We start from the raw sequence: 23,216 nt of genomic DNA on the forward strand, positions 1-23,216 counted from the left end.
AGTGTTGCTGGGACATATTATTCTTAAGAATATTTAAGACTATGAATGGAAAATATATTTTTGGGTACTGACAATACCATAGTTTGGACTATGCAAGTTAAAGTTATTTATCTTGATATTGTGTAATAAAGATGGTATTCAAAAGTTACAAAAGCTACTTTATCATCATTTTCATTTGATTCATCGTACGTTGCTGTTCATACATAAAACATGAATAACTGCAAACAAAAATGTAAAAGCACTGATCTGTAATCATCTTTATTGTCAGATTTGGCACAGATGAAAAACAGACCTGAAAACACATATTTTCACAATGTTGTAAATCTTCTCTGTACTTTTATTAGTACTGAACATCAAATAACATCAAGGTCATCTGAATCAAATGTCTTCACCAATGAAGGTTTATATACGCAAAAGCCTTTGGTTAGAAGACTGTTCATCGTGGGTGACTATTCATATTTTAGAATATGCTATAGAGGAGGCTCAGAGGGGGGCTGATCTGAAGGATTAGGCTGTGTGTTACAGGACCAGTCGCTGGATGACGCCATCATGCCTCTTTTGTCTTTGGCTGATTCTGTTCTTGGCCATCAGGCTGTTGGTGGCCGCTCTGATCCAGTGGATGTACTTGGACACTTGGGTGTAGACCCCGTATTTGTCTTTGCGCGCGCAGCCTTCACCCCAGCTCACTATGCCGGTGACGAAGTAGGTGTCGTGGTAACGCGTCACGTGTGGGCCGCCGCTGTCACCCTGGCAGGCGTCCTTTGGATCGTTGTCGTAGCCGGCGCAAAACATGCGCGGTAAGATTTCTAGCGGCGTGGATTCCCTGCAGATGTGTCGGTCCACGTAAGGCACGCTGAGGCGCTGCAAGATGGTGGATGGCGCTCTGCCTTCGCCGAGACGTCCAAAACCACTGACCAGCCCCTCTGGCTGGCGCATCAGTACCTGTGGGCAAAGCAGTTTAGTTTCCTTCCTTTCATAGCCTTCAAGCAAGTGTCTTGTAGCACACAAGTACATTTCTTAAGTCTCATGAAATCATATGGGCGCTACTGGTTTTTGGGTTGTGGAGCTTCTCAAAGAACTTGTGGTTCCCTTGAGGCTTCTACAGACGCCTCAAGAGACATCATGAAGACAAAAGGTAGTGTTGTTGTGCATGTGGGAAGTGTACCGTGAAATATTCGTGAAACTAACTTGAGTTTTCCTTACATATGACGTAAACATGAAGCTTGCTACACTCTAGTCCAGAGGTGCCCATTCCTTATCCTCGAGAGCTACCAGCCTACCTGTTTTCCAGCTCTCCTTTCACTCCCTGATTACCTGGACCAGGTGTGTTCATACAGTCAGAATGTGGAGACATCTGGCTGAGCTAATCAGCAGCTGGCAGGGCTTGGAGATCTGGAAAACAGGTAGGGTGGTAGATCTCGAGGACCAGGAATGGGCACCCTTGCTCTAGTCCAAGGGTGTCCAAAGTGGACCGGGGTCCTACATGTCAACTTGCCATTGAAGCTCCTCATTGGCCAAACACACCTGATCCAGGTGTAGCAGTGGGAGGCCATCCCTCGAGGACTAGATTTGGACACCCCTGCTCTAATCGGAAGTCGAGGACTGGCCCATTACTGATCCCGCAAACAATGCCGCACTCACAGGGTGTTCACGTGAAATGTAAGTGCTTTAAGGTGCCCACACTAATATCCTCATCTGTAGGACATCTGCATCCTGCAGCATCCCCATAAAGAAAAGTTTTCACTCCACGGGCTCATTGAACCGTATATGACCTTGATATTTTGTTTGGACTACCCTCGTGCCCCATACTTGTTTGCCAAATTTTCACCCGGACACCCCGTATCCACCCGTAAAAGCAGTTGTGATATCCCCACTAGCTGTCATAAAAACTGAAGGAAGTCCAAGAAAAACTATTATTGTTCTTTTTTTTTACGTATGGTTCACCTTTTCAGCGAACTCTGGTTCAGGTAAGCACGCCGGCAGAATGTACTTGGTGAACTTGATTGGTGTTTCCAGTTTGATGAGTGCAATGTCATTGTTGTAGGTCAAGGGGGTATATTTTGAGTGAGTGATGATGGTGGCCACACGGTGGGTCGCTTCATACGTCTCCTTCTTCAGCACGTCAAACTTTCCTGAAAACCAAAAACAAGAACGTTTCACTTCACTTTCTACGTAAAAGACCATTTCACTCGGAAGGTTGTCTCATACAGAAAGACACACTGATAAAAACAAGACAAAACACCAGAGCTTTCGATAGTTACAATTTATAAAATGCTTAATTTTTAAAAAATAGCCAATATTAGCAACAATTTCAACCAAAAGACTTGCTGTCCCGGCCTACACTGCTGAGCCTCCTAATGGTTTTAGTGGAGAGGAAAACTCCCTCCAAATGAAAGATTTTGGAGGGAATGTCCAGTAGAACCAGACTCAGTTAACGCAGAGATGTGGGTACGAATATGAGAGTAGAAGAAGAAATTTCTTTCTTGAGTTGCGTCCAATAAAAAGTTTTAGACTTAGTTCAGTCTAAAAGATTCAAAGATAAACTATCAATCTCTCCAGACTACTAGAGCCAATCTCTAAAGACTAGAGCTCCAGTCCAGAGTGGTCCGGAGCAGTCCAGTCTGGTATTTTGAGTTTTTCCATTGGAGAATTCACCCATTAAACCGTGTGTCAAAGTCAAGGCCCAGGGGCCAGATCCGGCCCTCCAGCTAATTCTATCCGGCCCTCCAGATCATTTTATTCTGTTAGTTTTTTTGGACTATTTTGGCATTTACTAAGATTTTTTTAGGCTATTTTGGAGTTTAGCTAATGTTTCAGCCACATGCTAGCTGTTTTGGCTAATTTAGGCTGTTTTTGTTAGCTTTTTAGGCTGTTTTGTGGTCTAGCTAATATTTCAGCTACATGCTGGGTGTTTTGGCCAGTAAAGGCTTTTTTAAAAAGTTCTTTAGGCTGTTCTGGAGTTAGGCTAATATTTACGCACTAGTTCTTTTGGCTAATTTAGGCCTTTTCCGTTTTTTAGGCTGTATTGAAGTTTAGGTACTTTTTCAGCTACATGCTAGCTGTTTTGGCTAACCTAGGTTTTTTCTTACTTATTTTTTTGTTTTTTTAGTATTTAGTATTTTAGTTGGCTATCAGGTTCATCGTTTTCAGCTATCAGCTTAGGTCTTTTTAGTTATCAATTTCAGCATCTTCAGCTATCATCACTAGCATCTTCAGCAGCCAATTCACCTTAGCATTATCACAGGTAATGCTATATATCTAATTCATAATTATGTTAAAAAATTACGGTTTTAAAGTTCTTAAAATTTAGTTTTAGTGTGTTCAATAAATGTTTATCCTGTTCAGCCCGCGACTTAAGGTGTGTCTTATATTTTAGCTCCTTTGTGCGATTGAGTTTGACACCCCTGTTTTAAACAGTACCAACCCATACATCTTGGGGGCCTTCATCTGTTGTAGGTCCATTGAAAGTGTTGGGGCGGAGCTGCTGGAGCCACCCGTTGATTGGCAGAAAGTGATGACGACATTAGAAAGCGCCAATATAGAGCTCATTTAAGCTAACATTTCAGCGTTTGTAAGCATTCTGGTTTTTGCAGTTTCCTGTGTTCTCTATTGGTCAAGAGTCTACATTGAAAATGTCTGGAAACAACAGCAAGGGCTGGTCTAGACCTGCAAACATTCCTTGCCATCCTTTGGCAACAGTGTGATATAGGGTGAGCTAGCGGCACGCTAGTGGTCTACACCTGGCAAAACAAACCACTCGGTGGAAGCGAGGCTTCAGTGAGTGGAAACGCTCACCAGAATTAACTGGACCATACTGTACCAGACCACTCCAGACCATACCACTCAGTGGAAGCGAGGCTTAGATGTACCTCCTAGTTCATCCCAATGTGAGTCAGTTACTGGCCAATCAGACTTACCAAGTTTGACATATATGTAGCGTGTTTGGTTCATGCAGTGGGCAGCGCTAAGGATGATATATTCATTGAGGATGGTTCCTCCACAGAAACCCTCGTCGTCCTCGTTTAAGAGGAGGGCCTAAAAAAGGAAGGGGCCAATCAATAATCTACTGTTTTTGTCTTTTACATCATTGAAGTGACAATAGGGCTGTTAGATGTGATTTAAAACACACACCTGCCATGGACATTCTCCCGGCGGACAGTCCTCTCCGTTGACGATACGATTGTGTTTTGCCCTCTGAGGGACAATGTTTTCCTCAACCACGAACTCCAGTCGAGTCTGGCTGCCGTTGCTGGACGAGGACAGTGTGGCGGCCTCATCTGTAAGCATGTACCTTTCGTTTGCAACCTCTGCAAAGGTTTCGTTCCCGCTCAGCTCCGTAGCGTTCGCCTGGGTTGAGTTCCGGTCATAACGGAAAATGGTTCGAACTTTGTCACTGACGATGGCCCCGCATTTGAAGGTCTCTAGAAGAGTTTTGGGGAAACTCTCAGAAAGCAGCACTTGGAATCATATGCCGTTGGGATGTTGTAATTCATTGTAAACCTGGACAAATGCAAGGATCTCTGAGCTTCTCTTACTGTTTGAGTGGCAGTTTTTATAGTTCGGGGCCAGGTAGTAGCCGTCAGCACAGGAACACTGAACACCACGGTTATAAACGTGGCAGAAATGTTCACAGCCGCCGTTTTTGTTCTCACAGAGCTGAGGAATGACTGTAAAGAGACAGAAAACAGTGGTGTTAAATCTAACTAAAGCTGACTCAATAAAAAGTATAACCTGTAAGGAACTGATCTTTACTTAGAACAAGTATTACCAATCATTAATATTTTGGGCGCTTTTTTACTCGAAAAACATCCCAAGCCCAACAAAATAGCTTTTGTTTTTTTGAACAACAATAAAAGATAAAACTCGAGAAATCTGCTTTGGTTTGACAGAGTTCACGGCTCGAAATCTTAAAGAAACATTGTTGTCTTTTTGCCAAGGCTATTGTGCTATTTTAAGCGAGAACTTATCAAAGGTTCCCATGGAGACCGACAAACTCTTACCACAACCAAGAAGTAACCTCCCACCAGGCTGCACACATGTACAGATCTCTTGTAGGTCTTTGTGATTGGTTGCAGGGGTTGGATAAAGGCAAAGAAGCAGGAAAAACCATTCTACTGTATACGAACTGGTGTTTATCTCATTCTAAAAGCGAAATCCGTGAACTAGGATTCACAGGTGTGTCAAGTCTGTAAAAACGCTTCACTACACACTTTTCTCTCTTTAAACTCTCAATGTTCAACCAATACAAAACAAGAAATCCTATTTCATAGAACGAAAACAAACGTCCGATCGCAATCAAATTCATAGATTTGGCAAACTGAACAAAGTCTTTGTAGAGGACATGGAGAAGATTGATTGGCAATGGTCTTCTGCAGTCAAAAACAAAACCTACAAAAGGTGGACCTCAATATAACCAGGGAACTCTGTACTCCAAGACAAATTCCGTCAACCTTTTCAGAATTCAAACCAAGAGAGGAACCTGGATAAGCTCTGTACCAATTTCACAGTTGTAGCCCTTGAATCCCTCCGGGCAGTAGCATGAGTAGGACCCAATCCCATCCTTGCACAGTCCGTTATTTGCGCAGGGTTTTGACAAACATGAGTCGCCATCTGCAACAGAAAGGAAGCATCGTCAATGATCTGCTTCCCTCTAATGCCACGTTCACACCGACTTCGGCAACGCATGTTCAAGCGACCAGGACTCAAATTTAGTTAGTGACGTATGGATGGCGTCATTTTTAATTAATGAAAGTGCCAACTGTTTGATCATGACCACACGACCCACAGCCTGGCGGCCATCTTGTGGCGAAATCTGAGCATTGGCGATTTTCACTTTTTTCAACAATATGGGAAAACAATAGTTTAGTTCGTCTGATTTTCACAAAACTTCCCAAACATGAAGACAACTGGATTCTACAACCACCCAGAAGTTTCATTGATCTTTGAGAAGAGGTCGATTGATATGTAACCTTCTCAGGCCTAAATGAGAACCTACTGTGGGAAAAATGTTGCAATTAGAAGTTGCAGAATTTGAGTTTACGTGCAAGTGGCGAGCTCGCCAAAATTGCAACTTAGCTAGCTCGCACGTTTTATCGGATTGTTGTAAAAGGGGTATTCGCATGTTTGGAACTTCAAGCGGAACAAAACAATTTAACATATGAAACGGCAATGTTTAAAATGTAGCCCTGGTCGTTAAAAAACGTTGCAAATAAAAGTGCTGACTCTGCATCGCAAAAAGAAATTGTCGCTATTCGAAAACGAAACCTACGTACATTTGTCGAGGATATCCAAAGGTAGATTTAGTAGGTAGTAGATATTGTTAATTGTGCTTCGTGGTCGGCCGGAATTCTATGACACCAAGTCTTTCATGAGTCGGAATAGAGCTGTGAAAGAAAAAGCCGGGTTTCACCGCTTCGGCATTTCGCATCAAACTTCTACGAACTGAGTACATGTACTAGTATTGGGTAGTGACCGTCTAGTGTGAACACCGTGTGCTAAAGGTGTCAAATGTCCGGTGTGAACGCAGCATAACAACTTGATGCAAAGAGGAAAGGCCTTACCAAAATATATGTTCCAGAACTCATTCTGTAAGGAGAGCAGAGAATGTCACAATGGAACACGATGAAAAACTAAGGGGAATGCAGACATTTTCAAGGTACAAGGAAACTTGCATACAGTTTTCTCGTTGTTCTCAAAGATTTCACGCGCCTCCTCCTTGTCACAACGCTCCTCAACGCACTCCCTCTCAAGGTTTCCTTGTTTCAGTTCTTCAAAGAAACTGTTGGCTCGCCTTGGCCGGGTCAGAACCTTGTTAGCTGTTGTGCCATCAATGAACACTGGTGATAGGGAACAAATGGGTTAGAGTTTGTTATGGTTTCCTAGAAAAGTGGTAATTTTGACATTTTTTATCTAAGGAAATCGACTCTTGGTACTGTGATACATTTATATTTTCTACACCTTCTCACTCCCAACTTGTCATATATGGACGTATGATTCAGGCCACCTGTGTTTTATTTTTTCATTTTTTGGGTGTCCTCAACTCTTTGTTTTTATAGTACTGGCTGTTGCCATTAAACCACAGGTCCCCAACCCAGATGTGGTACTAGAGTCACATAGGGTACAGGATAAGGGTACCTCTACCAGGTAAGGGTACCTGTATAGGTCCGCATCTCGAGGGTTGGGGACCTCTCCTAAGCATATGCATTTTTTCCCTATCTGTGGCCCAGTACCAAGCGACCATCAGACTAGATCCATACGTGGCCCGGAAGTTGGGGACCCCTGATTTATTGGGGACAGCCAGCATGTCAAAAAAAATGAAGAATTGCGGACAACCAAAGCATCAAAAAGGTACATTGACTCTTGGTACTGTGATGCATTTATTTTTTCTACACATTCTCACTCCCAACATGGACGTATGGATGGGGCCCCCTCTGCGCCCCTTTTAGGTGTTTTAGGTGTCCCAACTCATCTTTTTTTGACATGCTGGCTGTTCCCTTTAAATCACAGGTCCCCAACCCTCGGGACGCGGTACCGGAAGTGGTACCAGATGTGGTAATGGACGCGGAACCAGTACGGGGTTAGGGTACCAGTATCGGTCTGGTACCGGTTCGCATCTTGAGGGTAGGGGACCCCTGATTAGTGTACCAAGCAGCCCTTGGACAGGTACCGGTTCGCATCCCGGAAGTTGGGGACACCTGATTTAAATGGAACAGCCAGCACGTCCAAAAATGACGAAGTGGAGACACCCAAAACGTCAAAAAGTGACGTGGAGGGGCCTGAACCATACGTCCACACATGACGAGTTGGGAGGGAGAATGCATTGATTTTTTTAGGATGGTAGACCTGAAGTCAATCTAATAGTCTGGAATCATTTAGTCCTTTAGCTTTGTAACGACAATAAGAAGAGAAGAGTAACACATCCAAACAGAGAATGTCAAACACACAACACCCTATCATACCTGCTGCTAATCAATAAACTCCTACCCTAAATAAAATACCCAGCAGGGTTCTTGATCCCTACCAGTTCTCTTTCTCCTCCTTGGTCCAGAGGACTGAGTGAAGCGGACCTACCATGAGCAGAGGCCAGGTGAAGGGTCAGGAGGAGCAGGCCCAAACGCCAAAGCATGGCCTACACTGGATGCGAGCTCGTCTGGAGGACCGTCTAAACAGAGCGTGAAAATAGAGTCCGATCGTGAAAGAGGAGTGCAGGCAGGAGAGCAACGACCTGTGTCAAGGCAGAGCGGGGGAGGAAGGTTGAGTCAGGCGGGGCGGGGCTTATCTCAGGCATTTGGAGTTTCAGCTGCAACAACTATTTGACCTCCATCACTACTGTGCCAGGAAACTGCAACTCCCAGGGTGCACCAGTGCAGAAGTCGACTAACCTAGCAGCAGAAGAATCTGGTTAAGTTATTGTGTCCCTTTCATTGACCTGTTTTAGGACTTTATAAGGCTAATCTTACATCGTCTTAAGGCACTTCTCTATTCTCGGATTGTCTTCCTTCTTGAAACCTGCAGGAGGAAACACCATCTGCTGAGCAGCCACAAAACATTACATTGTGACAGAGAATGAAAAAAATCTGAGCTGTTAAACTGCTACTAACTTATTTAAAGCTTGTAGCAAACCTTTTTGGAACTCACAGTTTGATCAATGTCTAGAATAATACTTGAAACTTCCTGCTACTTTTTTATTTAGACGTTTTTACTGTGAGAGCCTGAAGGTATGACGCAAAATCAGCCTCATAATTTGGAAAGCTGATTCACAAATGGCTTCAAAGAGGAGAAAGAATCCCACACAGAAAAGTTGGTTGACATACATGAGCTGGGTTTTGTGGAGAGGGCTAAGGAAGGGTGTCAAGGCTAAAAATACAACTGTTCTTGATAATTCAGAAACTTGAGAGAGAATAGTTTACATTAACCCAATTTATATGGTATTATATTCATATATAATGAAATAATACCCAGAATTACATACTGAACAGTTACCTCAATTTGTGACATTATTGTACATTTGAAAGTTATGCACGCCCAAACTGGCATAGCATTCATGAGCACACAAGAAAATTGATTTTTACAGATATATGAACCAGACACAAAACACAAAAATTACAGTACTGTGTAAATATTTCATCATCAAAGCTTCTTTTATTGGTTTCAAATTGGTTGTTAGTGTTTTACATTAATGCGGCTGAGCACACAATAGCAAAGTTGGCCATGGGGCTCAACTTCTGCCTTTGTACAGCGGGAAATGTAAAGTTAACCCTTACCGTATATTGTGTTATAGTCAAAATAGACCAGTTTTCAAGTGTGATAATGGATCAATTTTGACCCAAACAAAAATTTAGGTATCTTAGTCCAATCATCTGTAATTACCCTTAATATTGTGTTTGGGTCAGATGGACCCGTTTTCAAGTGGAAAATATTGGTCAATTTTGACCCAAACAAAATTTAAGGTATCCAAGTGTATTAATCTAAAAATAACACATACATTCAGTGTGGGTCAGAATTGACCCGTTTCCAAGTGGGAATATGGGTCAAATTTGACCCAAGCAAAATTTAAGGTATTTAAGTGTAATTATCTGTAATTAGTGCTATTATTGAGTTCAGGTTAGAATTGACCCGTTTTTACGCGTGAAAATTGGTCAATATTGACGGAAACAATATTTAAGGTATTTATATGTAATAATTAACCTTTATTTTGTGTTCGGGTTAGAATTGATCCGTGATCAAGTGGGGAAATGGGTCAATTCTGACCCAAACAAAATTCAAGGTATTTAAGTTTATTTATCTGTGATTAACCCTTATATTGTGTTCGGGTCAGAATTGACCCATGTTTAAGTGTAAAAAATAAGTTCATTAAGAATCTGAACAAATTCAAGGTATTTAAGTGTATTCATCTGTAATTAACCCTTATACTGAGTTCGGGTCAGAATTGACCTGATTTAAAGTGTAAAAGTGGGTACATTTTGATCCGAACACAGTGTTAGGGCTCATAACAGTTCAACACTTTTCTTCCTTTATGACCAAATAACTGAAAAAAAAAGCAATCACTGTGCAATGATTCCATCAATTCCCATGACCCGTTGTTATTCTTTGGTTAAATTAAGTCTCTTTACTGAACATTTAAATAATCAATCAATCAACTAATACATTTTTAGAGACGATGTAGTCAGAATTAGCTGGACAGACTCAATTTTACTTCATACTTTTCATTAATCTGGTTAGTCCTTAGCTGAGCTAATACTGGCTAATCAAAGTATGCTTCTCGTTTGGATGTCAGCTAGGGTTTCAGGGCACTTGAGGTTTCTGTTCGGTTCTGGATCCACTCCAAGTAGTTGGAGACTCTGGTGTAGATGCCATAATTCCCTGGTCGGGCACAGCCCTTTCCCCAGCTGACGATCCCCAGCAGAAACACAGTCTTCTTGTACTCTGTCACCAGCGGACCACCGCTGTCCCCTTTGCATGAGTCCGTCCGCCCGTCTAGATACCCGGCACAGAACATGTTTTTGGTGAGAGCCACCCCACTCTCCTCTACGCACGTCTGTGTCCGCAGTCGGGGAATCTTAGTGCGTCTCAGCACGTTGGAAGTGGGTCCAAACTCGCTCCGCCTCCCCCAGCCACTCACTGTGTGCAGGTGGACCGCCCACAGCTGGTGCTCGGCCAGAAACCGGGTTGGCAGGCAGACTGGGAGTGCGTAAGAGGTGTATGTGATGGGGGAGGCCAGCCGGAGGAGGGCGATGTCATTGTCCACGGTGGTTTTTGCGTAGTTTGGGTGCATGAGGATTTCCGCCACCTGGATGACCTGCTCCGTGGATTCGTTGACCGCCAGGTTGTGCTCTCCTGACAGTTAAAGGACAGAAAGGTGACATTTATCACCATGGATGACGTTCCACTGCTAAACAGAGTATGAACATTCAGTTTCAGATAGACACATATTTATTCACCAGAAACATTCATACCTGCTATGATTTTCAGGAACCGAGCGTCTGTGTCCTCCAGACAATGAGACGCAGTGAGGACCCAAGTGGGTTTATAAATCACTCCTCCACAGAAACCTTTGCCTTTGTAGGCCAGCAAAACCTTGAGAAGAACAGCACAAAAAGTGTTAGAAATACTAAAAAATAAAACGTATTTAATGTTATTTTAAAGATTCAATTTTGTCCTTAAAGTTTTTGAGTTAGCAAATGACCTTTGTTGATGTTTACTCATTACATCTTTTGCTAAACTGGAAATTTGAAGTGGCTCCTTTCCGCCTTTCTGATTGGTCAGATTGTGCAGCATTCTGACCAATCAGAGAAACTGATTTTAGGACAGTTACTAAATGCTACCACCAAACCATAAATGCATCACGTCTGTCTGTAGCCAATGAACCATGAAGAGTGCTTTCTGCCCACCTGCCAGGGGCATTCACCTTTGGGACACTCGGTTCCTCCCACAATTCGAAGGTTTTCCTCTTTCGTTTGTCCCTGCAGGACTGGGACCATACCGCAACCTATTGGTTCTGGAATCAAAAAGAGACTCATTGAAAAATCAAGATTAACTTGGACTGATAGGATTTGGAGGGGGTTGAAAACCCGTACGACATGCCGGCGTCTTACCTACTTCACCCTTAATTAACCTTGAGTATTCGAGCGTCATTCACAGCATACCCATAGAAAATAATGAGCGTGAACATTCCTCCTCTATGGGTTCATGAAATGGTCCATGAGCTTCATATTTCTAAAGGGCCACTTGGGTATGTCGCAGTGGTTCAGAGTTTTTGACCATGGCTCCAATCGTGACCAACGCTAAAGACACCGGGCATGTGTTGTATGTTCAAGAACGCGCTTTTAGCATACAGCGTTCACACTGAATACACAGGGAGCGCTTCTTCTCTTTTTTGATTGTTTACTAGTGCATGTCTACCACCTCGAGCTTTGGTATGAAATGCTGTAGTGGTGCAAATCTCATGAATCTTGCTCCAGGTTTTGTCTATTCCGATACATTGGTGACATAAAAGTCTTGTAGGGTACAAACCACAATTATTAATATCTTCTCTGTGTTCAATCTTCAGCATCTTCCTGCTAAGGACTGCCTAACCAAATCTACCTAATCAAAAGAAACAAACAAATCCCGCAAATCAAGACTACCAAGATCCAACCCCAAACTAAAATAACAAAACCCAGCAGTGTAAGACTGCTGAGGACAAAGCCCTAAACAAAACCTAAATCTCAAAACCAGCTTCCTCCTCTGACTTAAATACCTGCCAGGTGGTGTTTCAAGAAGGTCTTTTTTTCCTGAACTCAAACTCACCGTGGTGTGTTTGAGGATGACGTAAAACAAGAACAACATCTGCTGAGCCACAAAGAGAGACACATTACAAACCTTTGGAGACACAACTCTGTCCATCCTCCCCCAGAGAGTATCCATCAGCACACGAGCATGTCAGGCTTTGGTTAACCGTATCCTCGTCACAGAAGTGTTCACAGCCTCCATTCTGGACCAAACAAGTGTCTGGCTCAGCCCTGAGCTCTGAACACAACGTCACATTTACTCTCCTAGAAGTCGATCCTTACAGCCTCAAGTCGTGCGTTCTCACCAAGCTCACAGTTGAGTCCTCTGAACTGTGGCAGACAGAGGCAGGTGTACGACGAGCCGTCTGGGATGCAGGTTCCTCCGTTGGTACAGGGTCTGGGCTTACAGCTCTCTGGGACTGGGACAAAAGAGAAGCTGGACCACGTTGGATTCATCAATTTGACCAAAGTAGATAACTTTGTCCTTCTTGACCAATCTGGACTTTTAATGACTATAATTCCTGGAAGAATTATCCTTCAGTTTTAAACCAAAGACCACAAAGATCCACGTCATTGTTAACCCACAAATGTTAGTTTAACTGTTTTTATTGTTAAAGAAAAATGCATCAAAGACACAAAAAAGGTTAAAATTAAAGACCCACTCCAATGAAAATGGTGTTTATAATGTTAATTAAGCTCTAAATGACATGTCTGAGTGTTTCTGTATTCAAATTGATGTGAATCAGGAGTAGAGGAAAAAGTGCTGTTGTTGTATTTGTGGTGTTGAAAATCTGGTCCACAAACTTCCTGCTCCGCTCTGTTCTGATACATCCGCTTGTAGACAAATAGATCCATGAATGTCTTTGTTTTCCTTCCTGAATGAGGAGGATCTGGTTGCAGACAAGATGGTGGCTAAAAATCATTAGCCGGAAGTGAAAATTACACAATATTTCAGAGTTGTAGCCACTTTTATTAAAACTTCTTAATGTAAATAAACTGTTTTAGTGATCAGAATTAGCATAAAATGTGTCAAAAGAGGCTAAACGCTTTATTTGAAGCTTAAAATACACAAAAAAACACAACTGTAGGGGGCGCTGGTTATATTACTCTTTTAAAAACAAAAACAAGTATTTTTGATGGAAAGGTGGGATGCATGTGTGGCGGGGCGGGGTTCTGGTTATATGATTTGATTTGGCTAGATTTCATTTAATTTGATTTGAATATAATTGATTTAATCTCATTTTAATTGATGTGGCTTGATTTGATTTGATTTGATTTGAAATGGTTTATTTCAATTATTTGAGGTATTTTCAGCCACCGTATTGTCTACCATCAGGTCCTCTTGGTCCAAGAAGGCATCTTGTCCAAATGGTTGGATAATGGTTCTGTTGAACCGCTAATGTTAGGTTTTAAGCTAGCACGAGAGTGTAAACAGAGAGCTCTCAGTTAAGTTGTTATCCCACAACACGTGGGTGTCGGGGACATCCAGTTTCAATCTTAAGTCACTGTGCAGATGTGAGCAGAAGTCCTGCGGTGCCATTTGAGTTAAAAAAACTTGAAGTTTAGCAAAGAGGCTGTCAGGAGCTCAGCTTTGGCACAGGACGTTAAACGGGTGGAGTCCAAAACCAACAAGGAGGAGAATCTGATTAACTCCTGAACTACATAGTTTTCTTTTCTCCTCTCAGCAACTGGAAGGGTACTGCTCCATGTCAGCGATCTTGTTCACACCTCAGAGGTGAATTTCTTTCGAATTCATGCCACCCTGCAGAAACTATGTCCTAGAAAACAGCACAGGTTTTTAGATTTTGTATGAAAATATCTTATTACAGTTTTTCCCAATTGCTAAAACAGTAAGTGCCATTCTCCAGACAAGCTCATCAATTGCTTTAACTCTTTTCTCAAAAACATCACTCTTAGTTAAAACCTAAAACACAATTTGCAGTTAACACACAATTTTCAAAACTCCAATTCACTCTTTGCGGAACACAAGACACATTTTCACTTTTAAGACACAGTCGGCATTCACAACACACAAGGTGCAAAACATTAACACAAAGAGGCAAAAGTCAAACTCTGTTCCAACACAGGAGTCATCATTAACACACAACTGGTCAAAGCTGAAGACACTTTTTGCTAATCAACTGCACTGAATATAAAGGCAGTTCTGGAGCAACTAAGCAGCTAATAATGAAAAATGGAAAACAGAGAAAGGCAATTGAGACCCAGACCCACATTGGGACCCGAACCCCCACCCAGACCTGCACCAAGGCAGTAATTTTCTCCATGTCGTCTATGTTATTTACTGTTTCCTTTTTGCTTTATAGGGTGTTTTTGAATTTGATTCAATGGACAGGACACATGAGTTTATTTTTGAGATGAGGCTGGTTTTAATCTGGCAAAAAGAAGGAGCAGAGGTAGAAATATCATTGGTCAACGGGCCATAGTGCAAATCCCAGGTCAGCGTGGGGGAAATGTCTCACTCTGTGCTGCTATCAGTAACCTGGGAGTCTATACATCGCCATGCTGTTTTGGGTCGTTACAACACACAACATCTTCTAACCTTTTTGGATGGTCTTCGTGATGCTGTTTTGGCTCAATTTCTTCAAGACAATGACAGGGACGATGCAGTTTTCGTTATTGTCTGGGACAATGTGAATTTTCAAAAGAGTCAGCTCATCAAACAGTGGTTCCACACAATTGAATTAGTTTTTCTACCACCTTATTCTCCTTTCCTTAACCCAATTGAAGAATTGTTTTCAGCTTGGCGTTGGGAGGTGTCTGAGAGAGAACCTTCCACTCAGGAAAACCTGTTGCAGAACATGTAAAACATTTTGTGAACAGTGTCAAGTGTTTTGTTGTGTAGTGTGTTGTGATTGCTGCATGTTTGTTAGTTTTGACAACAGTCTTCATTTTGACCTCAAAGTGAGATTTTGATTCATGAGTTAAGTATTTTGTATATTTAGCTTATGTTTTGAAAATTGTGTTTGGTGTTTGGTTAAATTGGTCTAATGTTTCAGGAAATGTGTTTTAGCATTTGGAAAAAACTGTAAAAGACCACATTGGGAATACTTTGACAATAGATCATAAATAAGATGATCGGAGTGGGACTTTAAGGATTAGTTTAGGAGGAGAAGGAAAGATCAAAATAACCTCTGAAATTTATCTCAAATTCAAATTGTTTTCAAGAGAAAAAATAGAAGATAGAAGCTTTTAGATTCAGAAAAATAGCCGTAGACTTACTAGAATAAACCGCCCAGAACTCGTTCTACGGAACAGAGGACAAAAATTATTTTCTGAGTGTTCTGAACAAAGAAAACCCAACTTTCCCTCATATATCTGGAGCTATATTTACATGATTCTGCCAAACATCTGTATTAAATCTGTATAGATTTACTCTGTTAGCTCCTTCAACTTTTGTCTGATAATCATTCAGCTTTAAAGCTGAGCAGAATTCTGAGGTTCTCACCGTGAGCTCGACGTGTTCGAACACCTCCTGGGCCTCCTCGAAGCTGCACTTCTCCTCTATGCACTCCCTCTGCAGGTCTCCCTTCTGCAGCTCCTCGAACCAGCCCGAGTTGTAGCGGCGTGTCCGCTGGAGGACGCCGTTAGCCTGACGCGTGTCCAAGAAGACTGGTGTATACAAGAGGGAAAATGAGAAGGCGGATAAGAAGTCTTCAATAGACAGTTTCAAGTTTAAAATTTTTCCTTATTATTGACAAACAGTTTGATGTTAGACAGAAAAAAGGCCCAATCCAAATTCTTCCCTTCTCCTTTCCCTTTAATCTGAAGTGTCAGTTTAAGTGCTAGCGTGTTCGGGATGATTATATTTTAAATTTCACCCTCTAAACCGCATTGTGCTGAAAAGAGCTTTTGTTTCTACATGGGTGCGCTCTGAAGCACAGACCATTACATTTAAATGTAAATTTTGTTGTAGCGTGACCTTTTTAAAGTTATAAAACCGCAGTTTTTGCGTATATTTAAGTGCTGGAAGCTCCGCGCTAACACTAGCGGACCGGCGATTATTGATGACGTCATTGAACGAAAGGTCAAAATATTTGACACCTTTTTTTCCTAACCCCATAACCCTCCGTTTGGAGGAATAACTGAAGGTAAAAGGAGAAGGGAAGAGTTCGGATTGGGCCAAAGGGCACAAGACAGACAGAAGCTTTTATTGTGAAATTCTAAAAATAAAAGGATGTGGTCTCACGTCGAACGGTTGAAATGTCTCATGGACAGATTTTCCCGAGTTTACTTTCAAATGAAAGGGGTGTGGCCTTCTAAAAAGCTCACTCCTGATTGGTGAGAATGGTTGCCATAGAAACGATGACTCCAATTGATTCAGACTAATCACGACTTAATCCAACAGGATCATGGAAAAATGGCAACTGAATGGATTTCACCTAGAAGTAAGTCATTTTGAATGGGTGATGTCACACCCACTCAGTCCAGTTCTTAAATACAGTCGATGGCTCCGACTTTGTCTTTTCAAAATAAAAGCATTTTTTTTTGTTGTTTGTTTAGAAGGGTAAAACAACAGGATAGTTGAAGGCTTACATCACTCTCAGCCAAGAAAAAAAAAAAAAGGGGGGGACCCGTGTCTGAGAGTGGTAAAATAAATGCTAGCGTCATTGCTAATAAAGGCTAACGTATTGAACAAAGAATTCCAAGTGAATTTGTAAATTCATTCAGTGCTAATTGCACTAAATTACTGTTGCTTAACTTCCAAGTTCACTGGAAAGTTGCGCCAGCCAGTATATTTTTGATGACTGAAAGCAAAATACCTACGAGCTAAAGCTAACACGATAACGATTGACAGAATCAAATATGGGCGGGGCATATAATTTGACTGTAATACCTCGTTTCAACCTGTAGGGGGCAGCACACCGACGGTTTTAGACTATTATTTCAGGAATTAAACACGTTTATTTTAATTTGTCAAAAAAGTAGCAATGGCCGACACTTTTAAAGCCCCATTTAAAGAGGTTAACATCAGGAAAAAGTTTATAGTATTAAATGATGCTACAAAACACTTGTTCTCAGTGGATTCTTGTAACAAATAGAGATTTTCTACGACCGTATTTACTTTGAAAAGTCCTTGATCGTCCAATTGGAGTCTTAATAATAACAAAAATCACAACTTAAAAACAACACACGTGTTATTGTGGTAAACTACACTTTCTTCCTCTCCACCTTTCAAACTGAAATCACTTCCAAAACTTGTCCTCCAGCGCCACCACCAGGCCAACTTCTAAACATCTTTTCCGATCTCAAACCTACTTTTGGCATGACAAACTCAGCTGTCACTTCACTGTGTTTCCGCTTATTTATTTGTCATCTGCTGAGCTTTGATTGGCCGATCGAGTCACTTCCTCACCTGAAGCAGGCCAGCAGCGGTGGAAGCAGAACACCAAGATGAGGAGGAATCGAAGCCCCATGTTGGCTCCGATCGGTCGTCCTTCGTCTCTGTGAGCCTGAGAGTTCAAAGTCTGCCCCCCCCTTAATGCATCCGCCATGGTCACAGGTTACCATGGATACACGGACAAGCTGGTGATGAAATTCAAACTGACCGATGCCCTTTGCTTTGAGACGGGACATTCTACTGTCCAACGGGGATAAACAAGACGTTTTCCTGCTGTTATAATCACTGTTCTACAAATAAATGCTATTGCTTTGAGTAAAAATGAACTATAAACAAATCCTGTGAATTTTACAAAAGTTTACTCGATGATGAAACTGAGAAAAGTCCTGAATCAACAAATTCAAGTTTATTCTGTGAAGTATTTGTTCTTTACAATAATACAGACTCAACCAGAAATGGATAAAACTCTTTAGGTTTTCAACAATTGTTAACATTTTATGATAGTTAACAAATTATTAACTGTTGGTAAATAAGTTATAAACGACTGTTAACAGTTTGTTAATAATGTATGGATGTACTTTAATAATTAGTAATTGATCATGAATAGGGAGTTAATAAATGACTTACTGATGACTTGTTAAGTATTAGTTAATAGTTTAAATAAGTTACTGGGCTGTTATTTTTTCCACTTATTAACTGTAAACAACTTTAAAATAATATAACTTATACACACTGTTATCTATATTTATATCATGCTATTCTAAGCCTTTCGGAGTAAACTATATCCGTATGTATGAACATATAGTACTTTTTAAAACACGAGTTATTTTCATGAACTCTTTTTCCCATCCGGATGTAATCTCTGAGGCTCCGCCTCTCGCTCCTTGTGGGTGCTGCCTGTTTTGTGACGTCATCCTCGCGCCGACCTCAACGGCGTCTTTGCGTTTCACCCACGAAAACAAAAATCTGAACTTTTGCAAAGATGGATGTGCATGCCGTGGATTAAGGATGTAACCATTCTTTGGGAATCGGAAAAAAAATGATTCAAACTTGTCCACATGTTCATCCATACAGAAAATAAAAAAATTGATTTGACAGCTTTCTATGCAGGCGTGTGTGTGTGTGGGCTTAAAGGCGACCACGAGAATCCTTTACCTTTATTATTATTTTTTTTCTACCTGATTTATTTTGAAATATTTTGGCATTATTTAAATTAATGCAATTTATTAATGTATTTTTTGTTCATTCTCCTGGCACATGTGAAAATGCTGTTATTGGCACGTGTTGTGGACTGTCAATGTTTCTGTATGTGCAGTATTTGTCAATAAAGTTTTGGATAAAAAAAGCGGACACTTTTAATGAAAAGTCAATGCAAATGCTTGCACACAAGAATTCCTCTGCGTACAGAGCGCACAAGTTTCTAAGTCGTGTCTGGAGCTCTACGCACTGAGTGCGTTTGTGTTGTATTTTTACGTTTCGTTAGCGCTCCTCCACCGTCTGCAATAGAGAGAATCTCGAATCAAAACGTCAAAGCGATGCCTAAATCTTGCTAGCAGACATTCCTAATGTCTGTCTGGGAGTCATATTAACCTCACCGCACACAAACGCCAATGATTCATTTCTCTGCTGTGATCATGTTATAGAATTCTTTCTGTTAGCAGGAAGAAAAAAGGTCAAAAGAAAACATACTTGGCCTTAAAATACCTTCAGTTCATTGTGATGAAAAAAAAAATCGTGACTAAAAAAACTGTGAATCCAATTGAATTGTTACATCCCTACAGTGCATGAAAAACGAAAGCATTTGCTGATCACTGTGGAGAAAGTGTGTGTTTGTGTTAGCCTGTGGGCGGAGCTAGCAGCTCAGGCTATTACTGGAAATAAGATTGTTTATTGGGTGTGGGGAGGGGCTGCTGCTTAAAGTGCAGGTTTTTAGAGGAATGCTGGGAGAATGGACACCACTTTGGGTTTGTTTTTAATGAGGAATTAACATTATGATACACTTTAAAGATCAAAAAGTTGATTTTTGATGGTATAGTCCCTCATTAGTGAGTAAATCAACGGATGTTCCTTACTTATTACTAATGAATAAAGTACATATATAAACCTTCTACATTCAGCCTTCCTCTGCTTATTTGCATTTTATTTTACACAGTTTCACATGTTTGCAGATTTATTTATTTTTTTCTGTGACAAAATCTCCAACAGTTTCAGATTCTTGTACGTGCCTCCAAACCGTCGCCCCAGTCTTATGGTCAGGAGTAGCTCTTCATCCAGGACGTCTCTGCACATTCCCGCTCTCATATCCTTCTCAATCATATTTTCTACCTCCTGTTGCTGAGAAACATCCCCACATCATGATGCTGCCACCACCATGCTTTACTGTAAAGATGCTGTTCCGGTGATTAATGGCGCCTAGATTTCTCCAAATGTAATGACAAGTATTCACTCTAAAGATTTATTTTTTGTCTAATCAGTTCATGGACTTTTGTTTCTCGTGGTCTGAGAGTCCTTCAGCCGGGCTGCCATACGCCTTTTACCCTTTTACTAAAGCTATGTTCTCACCGGCCATGTGTAACGGGTAGATTTAAAAAGAAAAATTTTAAAAGGAACTTTTTAATGATAAAGCAAATCCAAGATTTATCATTCCACAATGACTAACAGATATACTGTATTTTCCGGAGTATAAGTCGCATTTCTTTTTTTATAGTTTACTCAGGGGTGCGACTTATACTCAGGAGCGGCTTATACATGCTTTTTTGCTTTTTAGACATAAATTGGCTCATATATTTGTTATTTTTCCAGTAAACACCTTTAGCTGTTGTTTCCTCTAACAACCACTAGAGGGTGCTGCATCTGAGTATAAGTATTTGCTACTGACAGCAGCAGAAGAAGAAGTGTCGTCCAAATCAAACATGGAAGAGAATCTGATTGTTTTCTTCTTAAATTTAATATTTTTTATGCAGATCCAAATATTAGCATTCTTGTTTTTTTATTTATTTATTTTTTGCTACACTTGGTTTGGCTTTTCTCACAAAAGTGCAACTTATACTCCAGAGCGACTTATACACTGTTTTCTTCTTCTTGATTAGACATTTTTTTGCTCTTGTGACTCATACTCCGGAAAATACGGCACATGTTTTAATGCCTTGTAATTTATTGCTTTTAATTATCAAATTTAATGACAAAAATCTATAAAATTGTTTAATTGGTGAAAAATTGTTAATTGAATAGAATGTAGTTTGAAATTTTAGTCAATAAAATAATAATCCTGATAACAATTTTGTCACGGGGTTGCTGGAGCCTATCCCAGTCGTTCCATCAACACACACATTAACACCTTGACTGATATGAGGTCGCCTAGCTTGAAGGCCCCGCCCACACATGCTCAAAGCAGACTCTGATTGGTTGTTTTCAGGAGTATGTAGAGGAATATTTTTGTCACAAATGACAGATAGAGGATTAGTTCAGCTTTTAACTTTGTAGAAAAAGTTTTTTCTTTTTTTAAGTGAGATTAAATGGATAACTTTAACAGTTAAAAGGCTGTTTAGTCAATTTATGTTATTTTTTTAAGTTGACGATGGTAAATAATACAAACGGTTCTGTCAACGTTGTTAAAAATCAGAGATAACAGCATTTATTGTCATTAGAACGACCGTTTGTTCATATTGTGTTACAACATCGATCACTCTACTTCCCTTTGGATCGGGCCTTGACCTTTTTCTCATTCTGGTGAGGTCAGCGGGCGTCAGCCTGACCCCGTCACGCTGTCAATCCATCCCAGGTAGTTGTTGACTTTGGTGTAGATGCCGTACATGTTTTCTTTAGCACACCCCTCCCCCCAGCTCACCACCCCCGTCAGGAACCAGGTCTTCTTGTATCGCGTGACCAGGGGCCCGCCGCTGTCGCCCCCGCAGGCGTCCCGCCCGCCGCTCTTCAGCCCGGCGCACATCATGTTCTTGGAGATGGTCAGCTTGCTATGGAGCCGGCATTCCTGCAGGGGGACGCGGGGGAGGACCAGGCGTTGCAGGTAGCGGGCGGGCAGGCCGAACTCCATCCGGCGGCCCCACCCGGACACAGTTGAGTGGCGGACGTTGTACAGCGTGCGGAAAAACGTGCTGTTCTGGGCCGGGAGGCAAATGGGCACCACGTACTGGCCGAGTTTGACGGGCCGATGGAGCTTCAGCAGGGCGATGTCGCTGTCATAGGAGGTGCGGTTGTATCCAGGGTGGATCACCACCTGGAGGACCCTCCTCCGCTGCTCCGTCTTCTCCGTCTCATACAGGTCATGTTTACCTTCAGGAGAACACAAGTTTACATCAACCATACTCTATTAATTCAGTCTCTGAATGCAGAAAAAGCTGCTAATCTCACCAACGCTGACGTGAAAGATGGCGATTGGTTTGGACCAAACGCAGTGAGCCGCCGTTAAGATCCACGTGTCGGACAGAACGATGCCTCCGCAGATGAACTCGTTATGCTCAGTCAGCAGAGCCTGAACAAGCATGACAAAAACGATCATCTTTGAGGACGCTTCTTTATTTATTTAGTCATCAGTAACATGGATTTATAGAGCTAGTAATGGAGGTGTCTGTATGGAAGTGTTTGTGACTCATCAAAATAAAAGTCAATATTTGAAACGCTTTTTTATTTTCACTATGTACCTGCATTGCTTCTCTCTTAAATAAAATGAAAAAGTAATTCCCCAAAGGACTTTTTCTTTTTATTCATCATCACCGCTCATTCTGTAACATAATTAAAATGATAAAGAAAAAGACATTTCATATTAAATTCGTATTAAAACGGATTAACAGAAATCCTTTTTCATTTTCACAATGTAGCTGCATTATTCGTCTCTTACATAAAATGAAAAAGCAATTCTCAGTTTCCTTTTCTTCATCATCACCGCTCATTCTGTGACATACCTGAAGTGACAAAGCCAATGAAGAAAGCTTTTTCATTTTCTCCGTATAAGTCGATGAAAATGGCATTTTGTTTGCCGATAGCACAAACCAAAGCAGAGGAGGAGCCAGAACTGATGTCATCGTGGTGCGCCCCTTGGAACTGCTAACTTGAATTGACTTATGAGACACTTTTGCGCTGCAAGACGTGAAAATGAAAAAGCAGTCTTCATTGGCTTTGCCACTTTAATTATGTCACAGAATGAGCGGTGATGATGAAGAAAATGAAAAAGACGTTCAGAGAATTGTTTTTTCTTTTTAATTAAGAGTCAAGTAATGCAGTTAAACTGTAAAAATGAAAAAGCATTTCTGTTAATCCATTTTAATTTTCAAATTTTATATTACTAATTGAATTTTGGTGCAAATTTACCACAGAATTTTAATCTGAAAATTAAATATCAAATGACTTTTTCTTTAACATTTTAAATAATTTACAGAATGAGCGGTGTTGAAGAAGAAAAAGTCGTTTGGAGGATAACTTTTTCATCTTATTTGAAAGACAAGTGAAGCAGTTAGATAGTGAAAATGAAAACGCATTTCAAATAATGACTTTTGCATTATGAGTCACAAACACTTCCATAGTGTGTGGGCCGGTTGTTCCTCATCTGGAGCTTGGTGATCCTTATTCCG

General features: G+C 41.1%; 3 protein-coding genes across 4 annotated transcripts in view; all 3 read right to left on the reverse strand.

Annotated features, from left to right (window-relative positions):
- Positions 1 to 233: 233 nt before the first annotated feature.
- f10 (coagulation factor X) lies at positions 234 to 8,245 on the reverse strand. The gene is made up of 9 exons (XM_024289133.2): positions 8,071 to 8,245; positions 6,676 to 6,836; positions 6,561 to 6,585; positions 5,497 to 5,610; positions 4,536 to 4,667; positions 4,132 to 4,421; positions 3,918 to 4,035; positions 1,945 to 2,132; positions 234 to 942 (listed from the first exon to the last, which is right to left on the reverse strand). The coding sequence occupies exons 1-9, from the start codon at positions 8,123 to 8,125 to the stop codon at positions 520 to 522; spliced, it is 1,506 nt and encodes a 501-aa protein (XP_024144901.1). The 5' UTR covers positions 8,126 to 8,245; the 3' UTR covers positions 234 to 519.
- An 874-nt stretch (positions 8,246 to 9,119) lies between these two features.
- Positions 9,120 to 17,798, reverse strand: LOC112156795 (coagulation factor VII). The gene is made up of 8 exons (XM_024289161.2): positions 17,644 to 17,798; positions 15,736 to 15,899; positions 15,510 to 15,534; positions 12,575 to 12,688; positions 12,361 to 12,507; positions 11,391 to 11,497; positions 10,956 to 11,076; positions 9,120 to 10,836 (listed from the first exon to the last, which is right to left on the reverse strand). The coding sequence occupies exons 1-8, from the start codon at positions 17,780 to 17,782 to the stop codon at positions 10,277 to 10,279; spliced, it is 1,377 nt and encodes a 458-aa protein (XP_024144929.2). The 5' UTR covers positions 17,783 to 17,798; the 3' UTR covers positions 9,120 to 10,276.
- Positions 17,799 to 21,232: 3,434 nt separating this feature from the next.
- f7l (coagulation factor VII, like) overlaps positions 21,233 to 23,216 on the reverse strand; it is a 6,177-nt gene continuing 4,193 nt past the window's right edge. For both annotated transcript variants that reach the window (XM_024289163.2, XM_024289165.2), the window contains exons 7-8: positions 22,000 to 22,120; positions 21,233 to 21,921 (exon numbers count right to left, since the gene is read on the reverse strand). In XM_024289163.2, the coding sequence (XP_024144931.1) occupies positions 21,374 to 21,921; positions 22,000 to 22,120 (669 nt within the window). In that variant the 3' untranslated portion in view covers positions 21,233 to 21,373. The remainder of the gene's footprint in view (positions 21,922 to 21,999; positions 22,121 to 23,216) is intronic.

Source organism: Oryzias melastigma, linkage group LG2 (assembly GCF_002922805.2).
Source record: "Oryzias melastigma strain HK-1 linkage group LG2, ASM292280v2, whole genome shotgun sequence".
In the NCBI taxonomy this organism is placed as follows: Eukaryota; Metazoa; Chordata; class Actinopteri; order Beloniformes; family Adrianichthyidae; genus Oryzias; species Oryzias melastigma.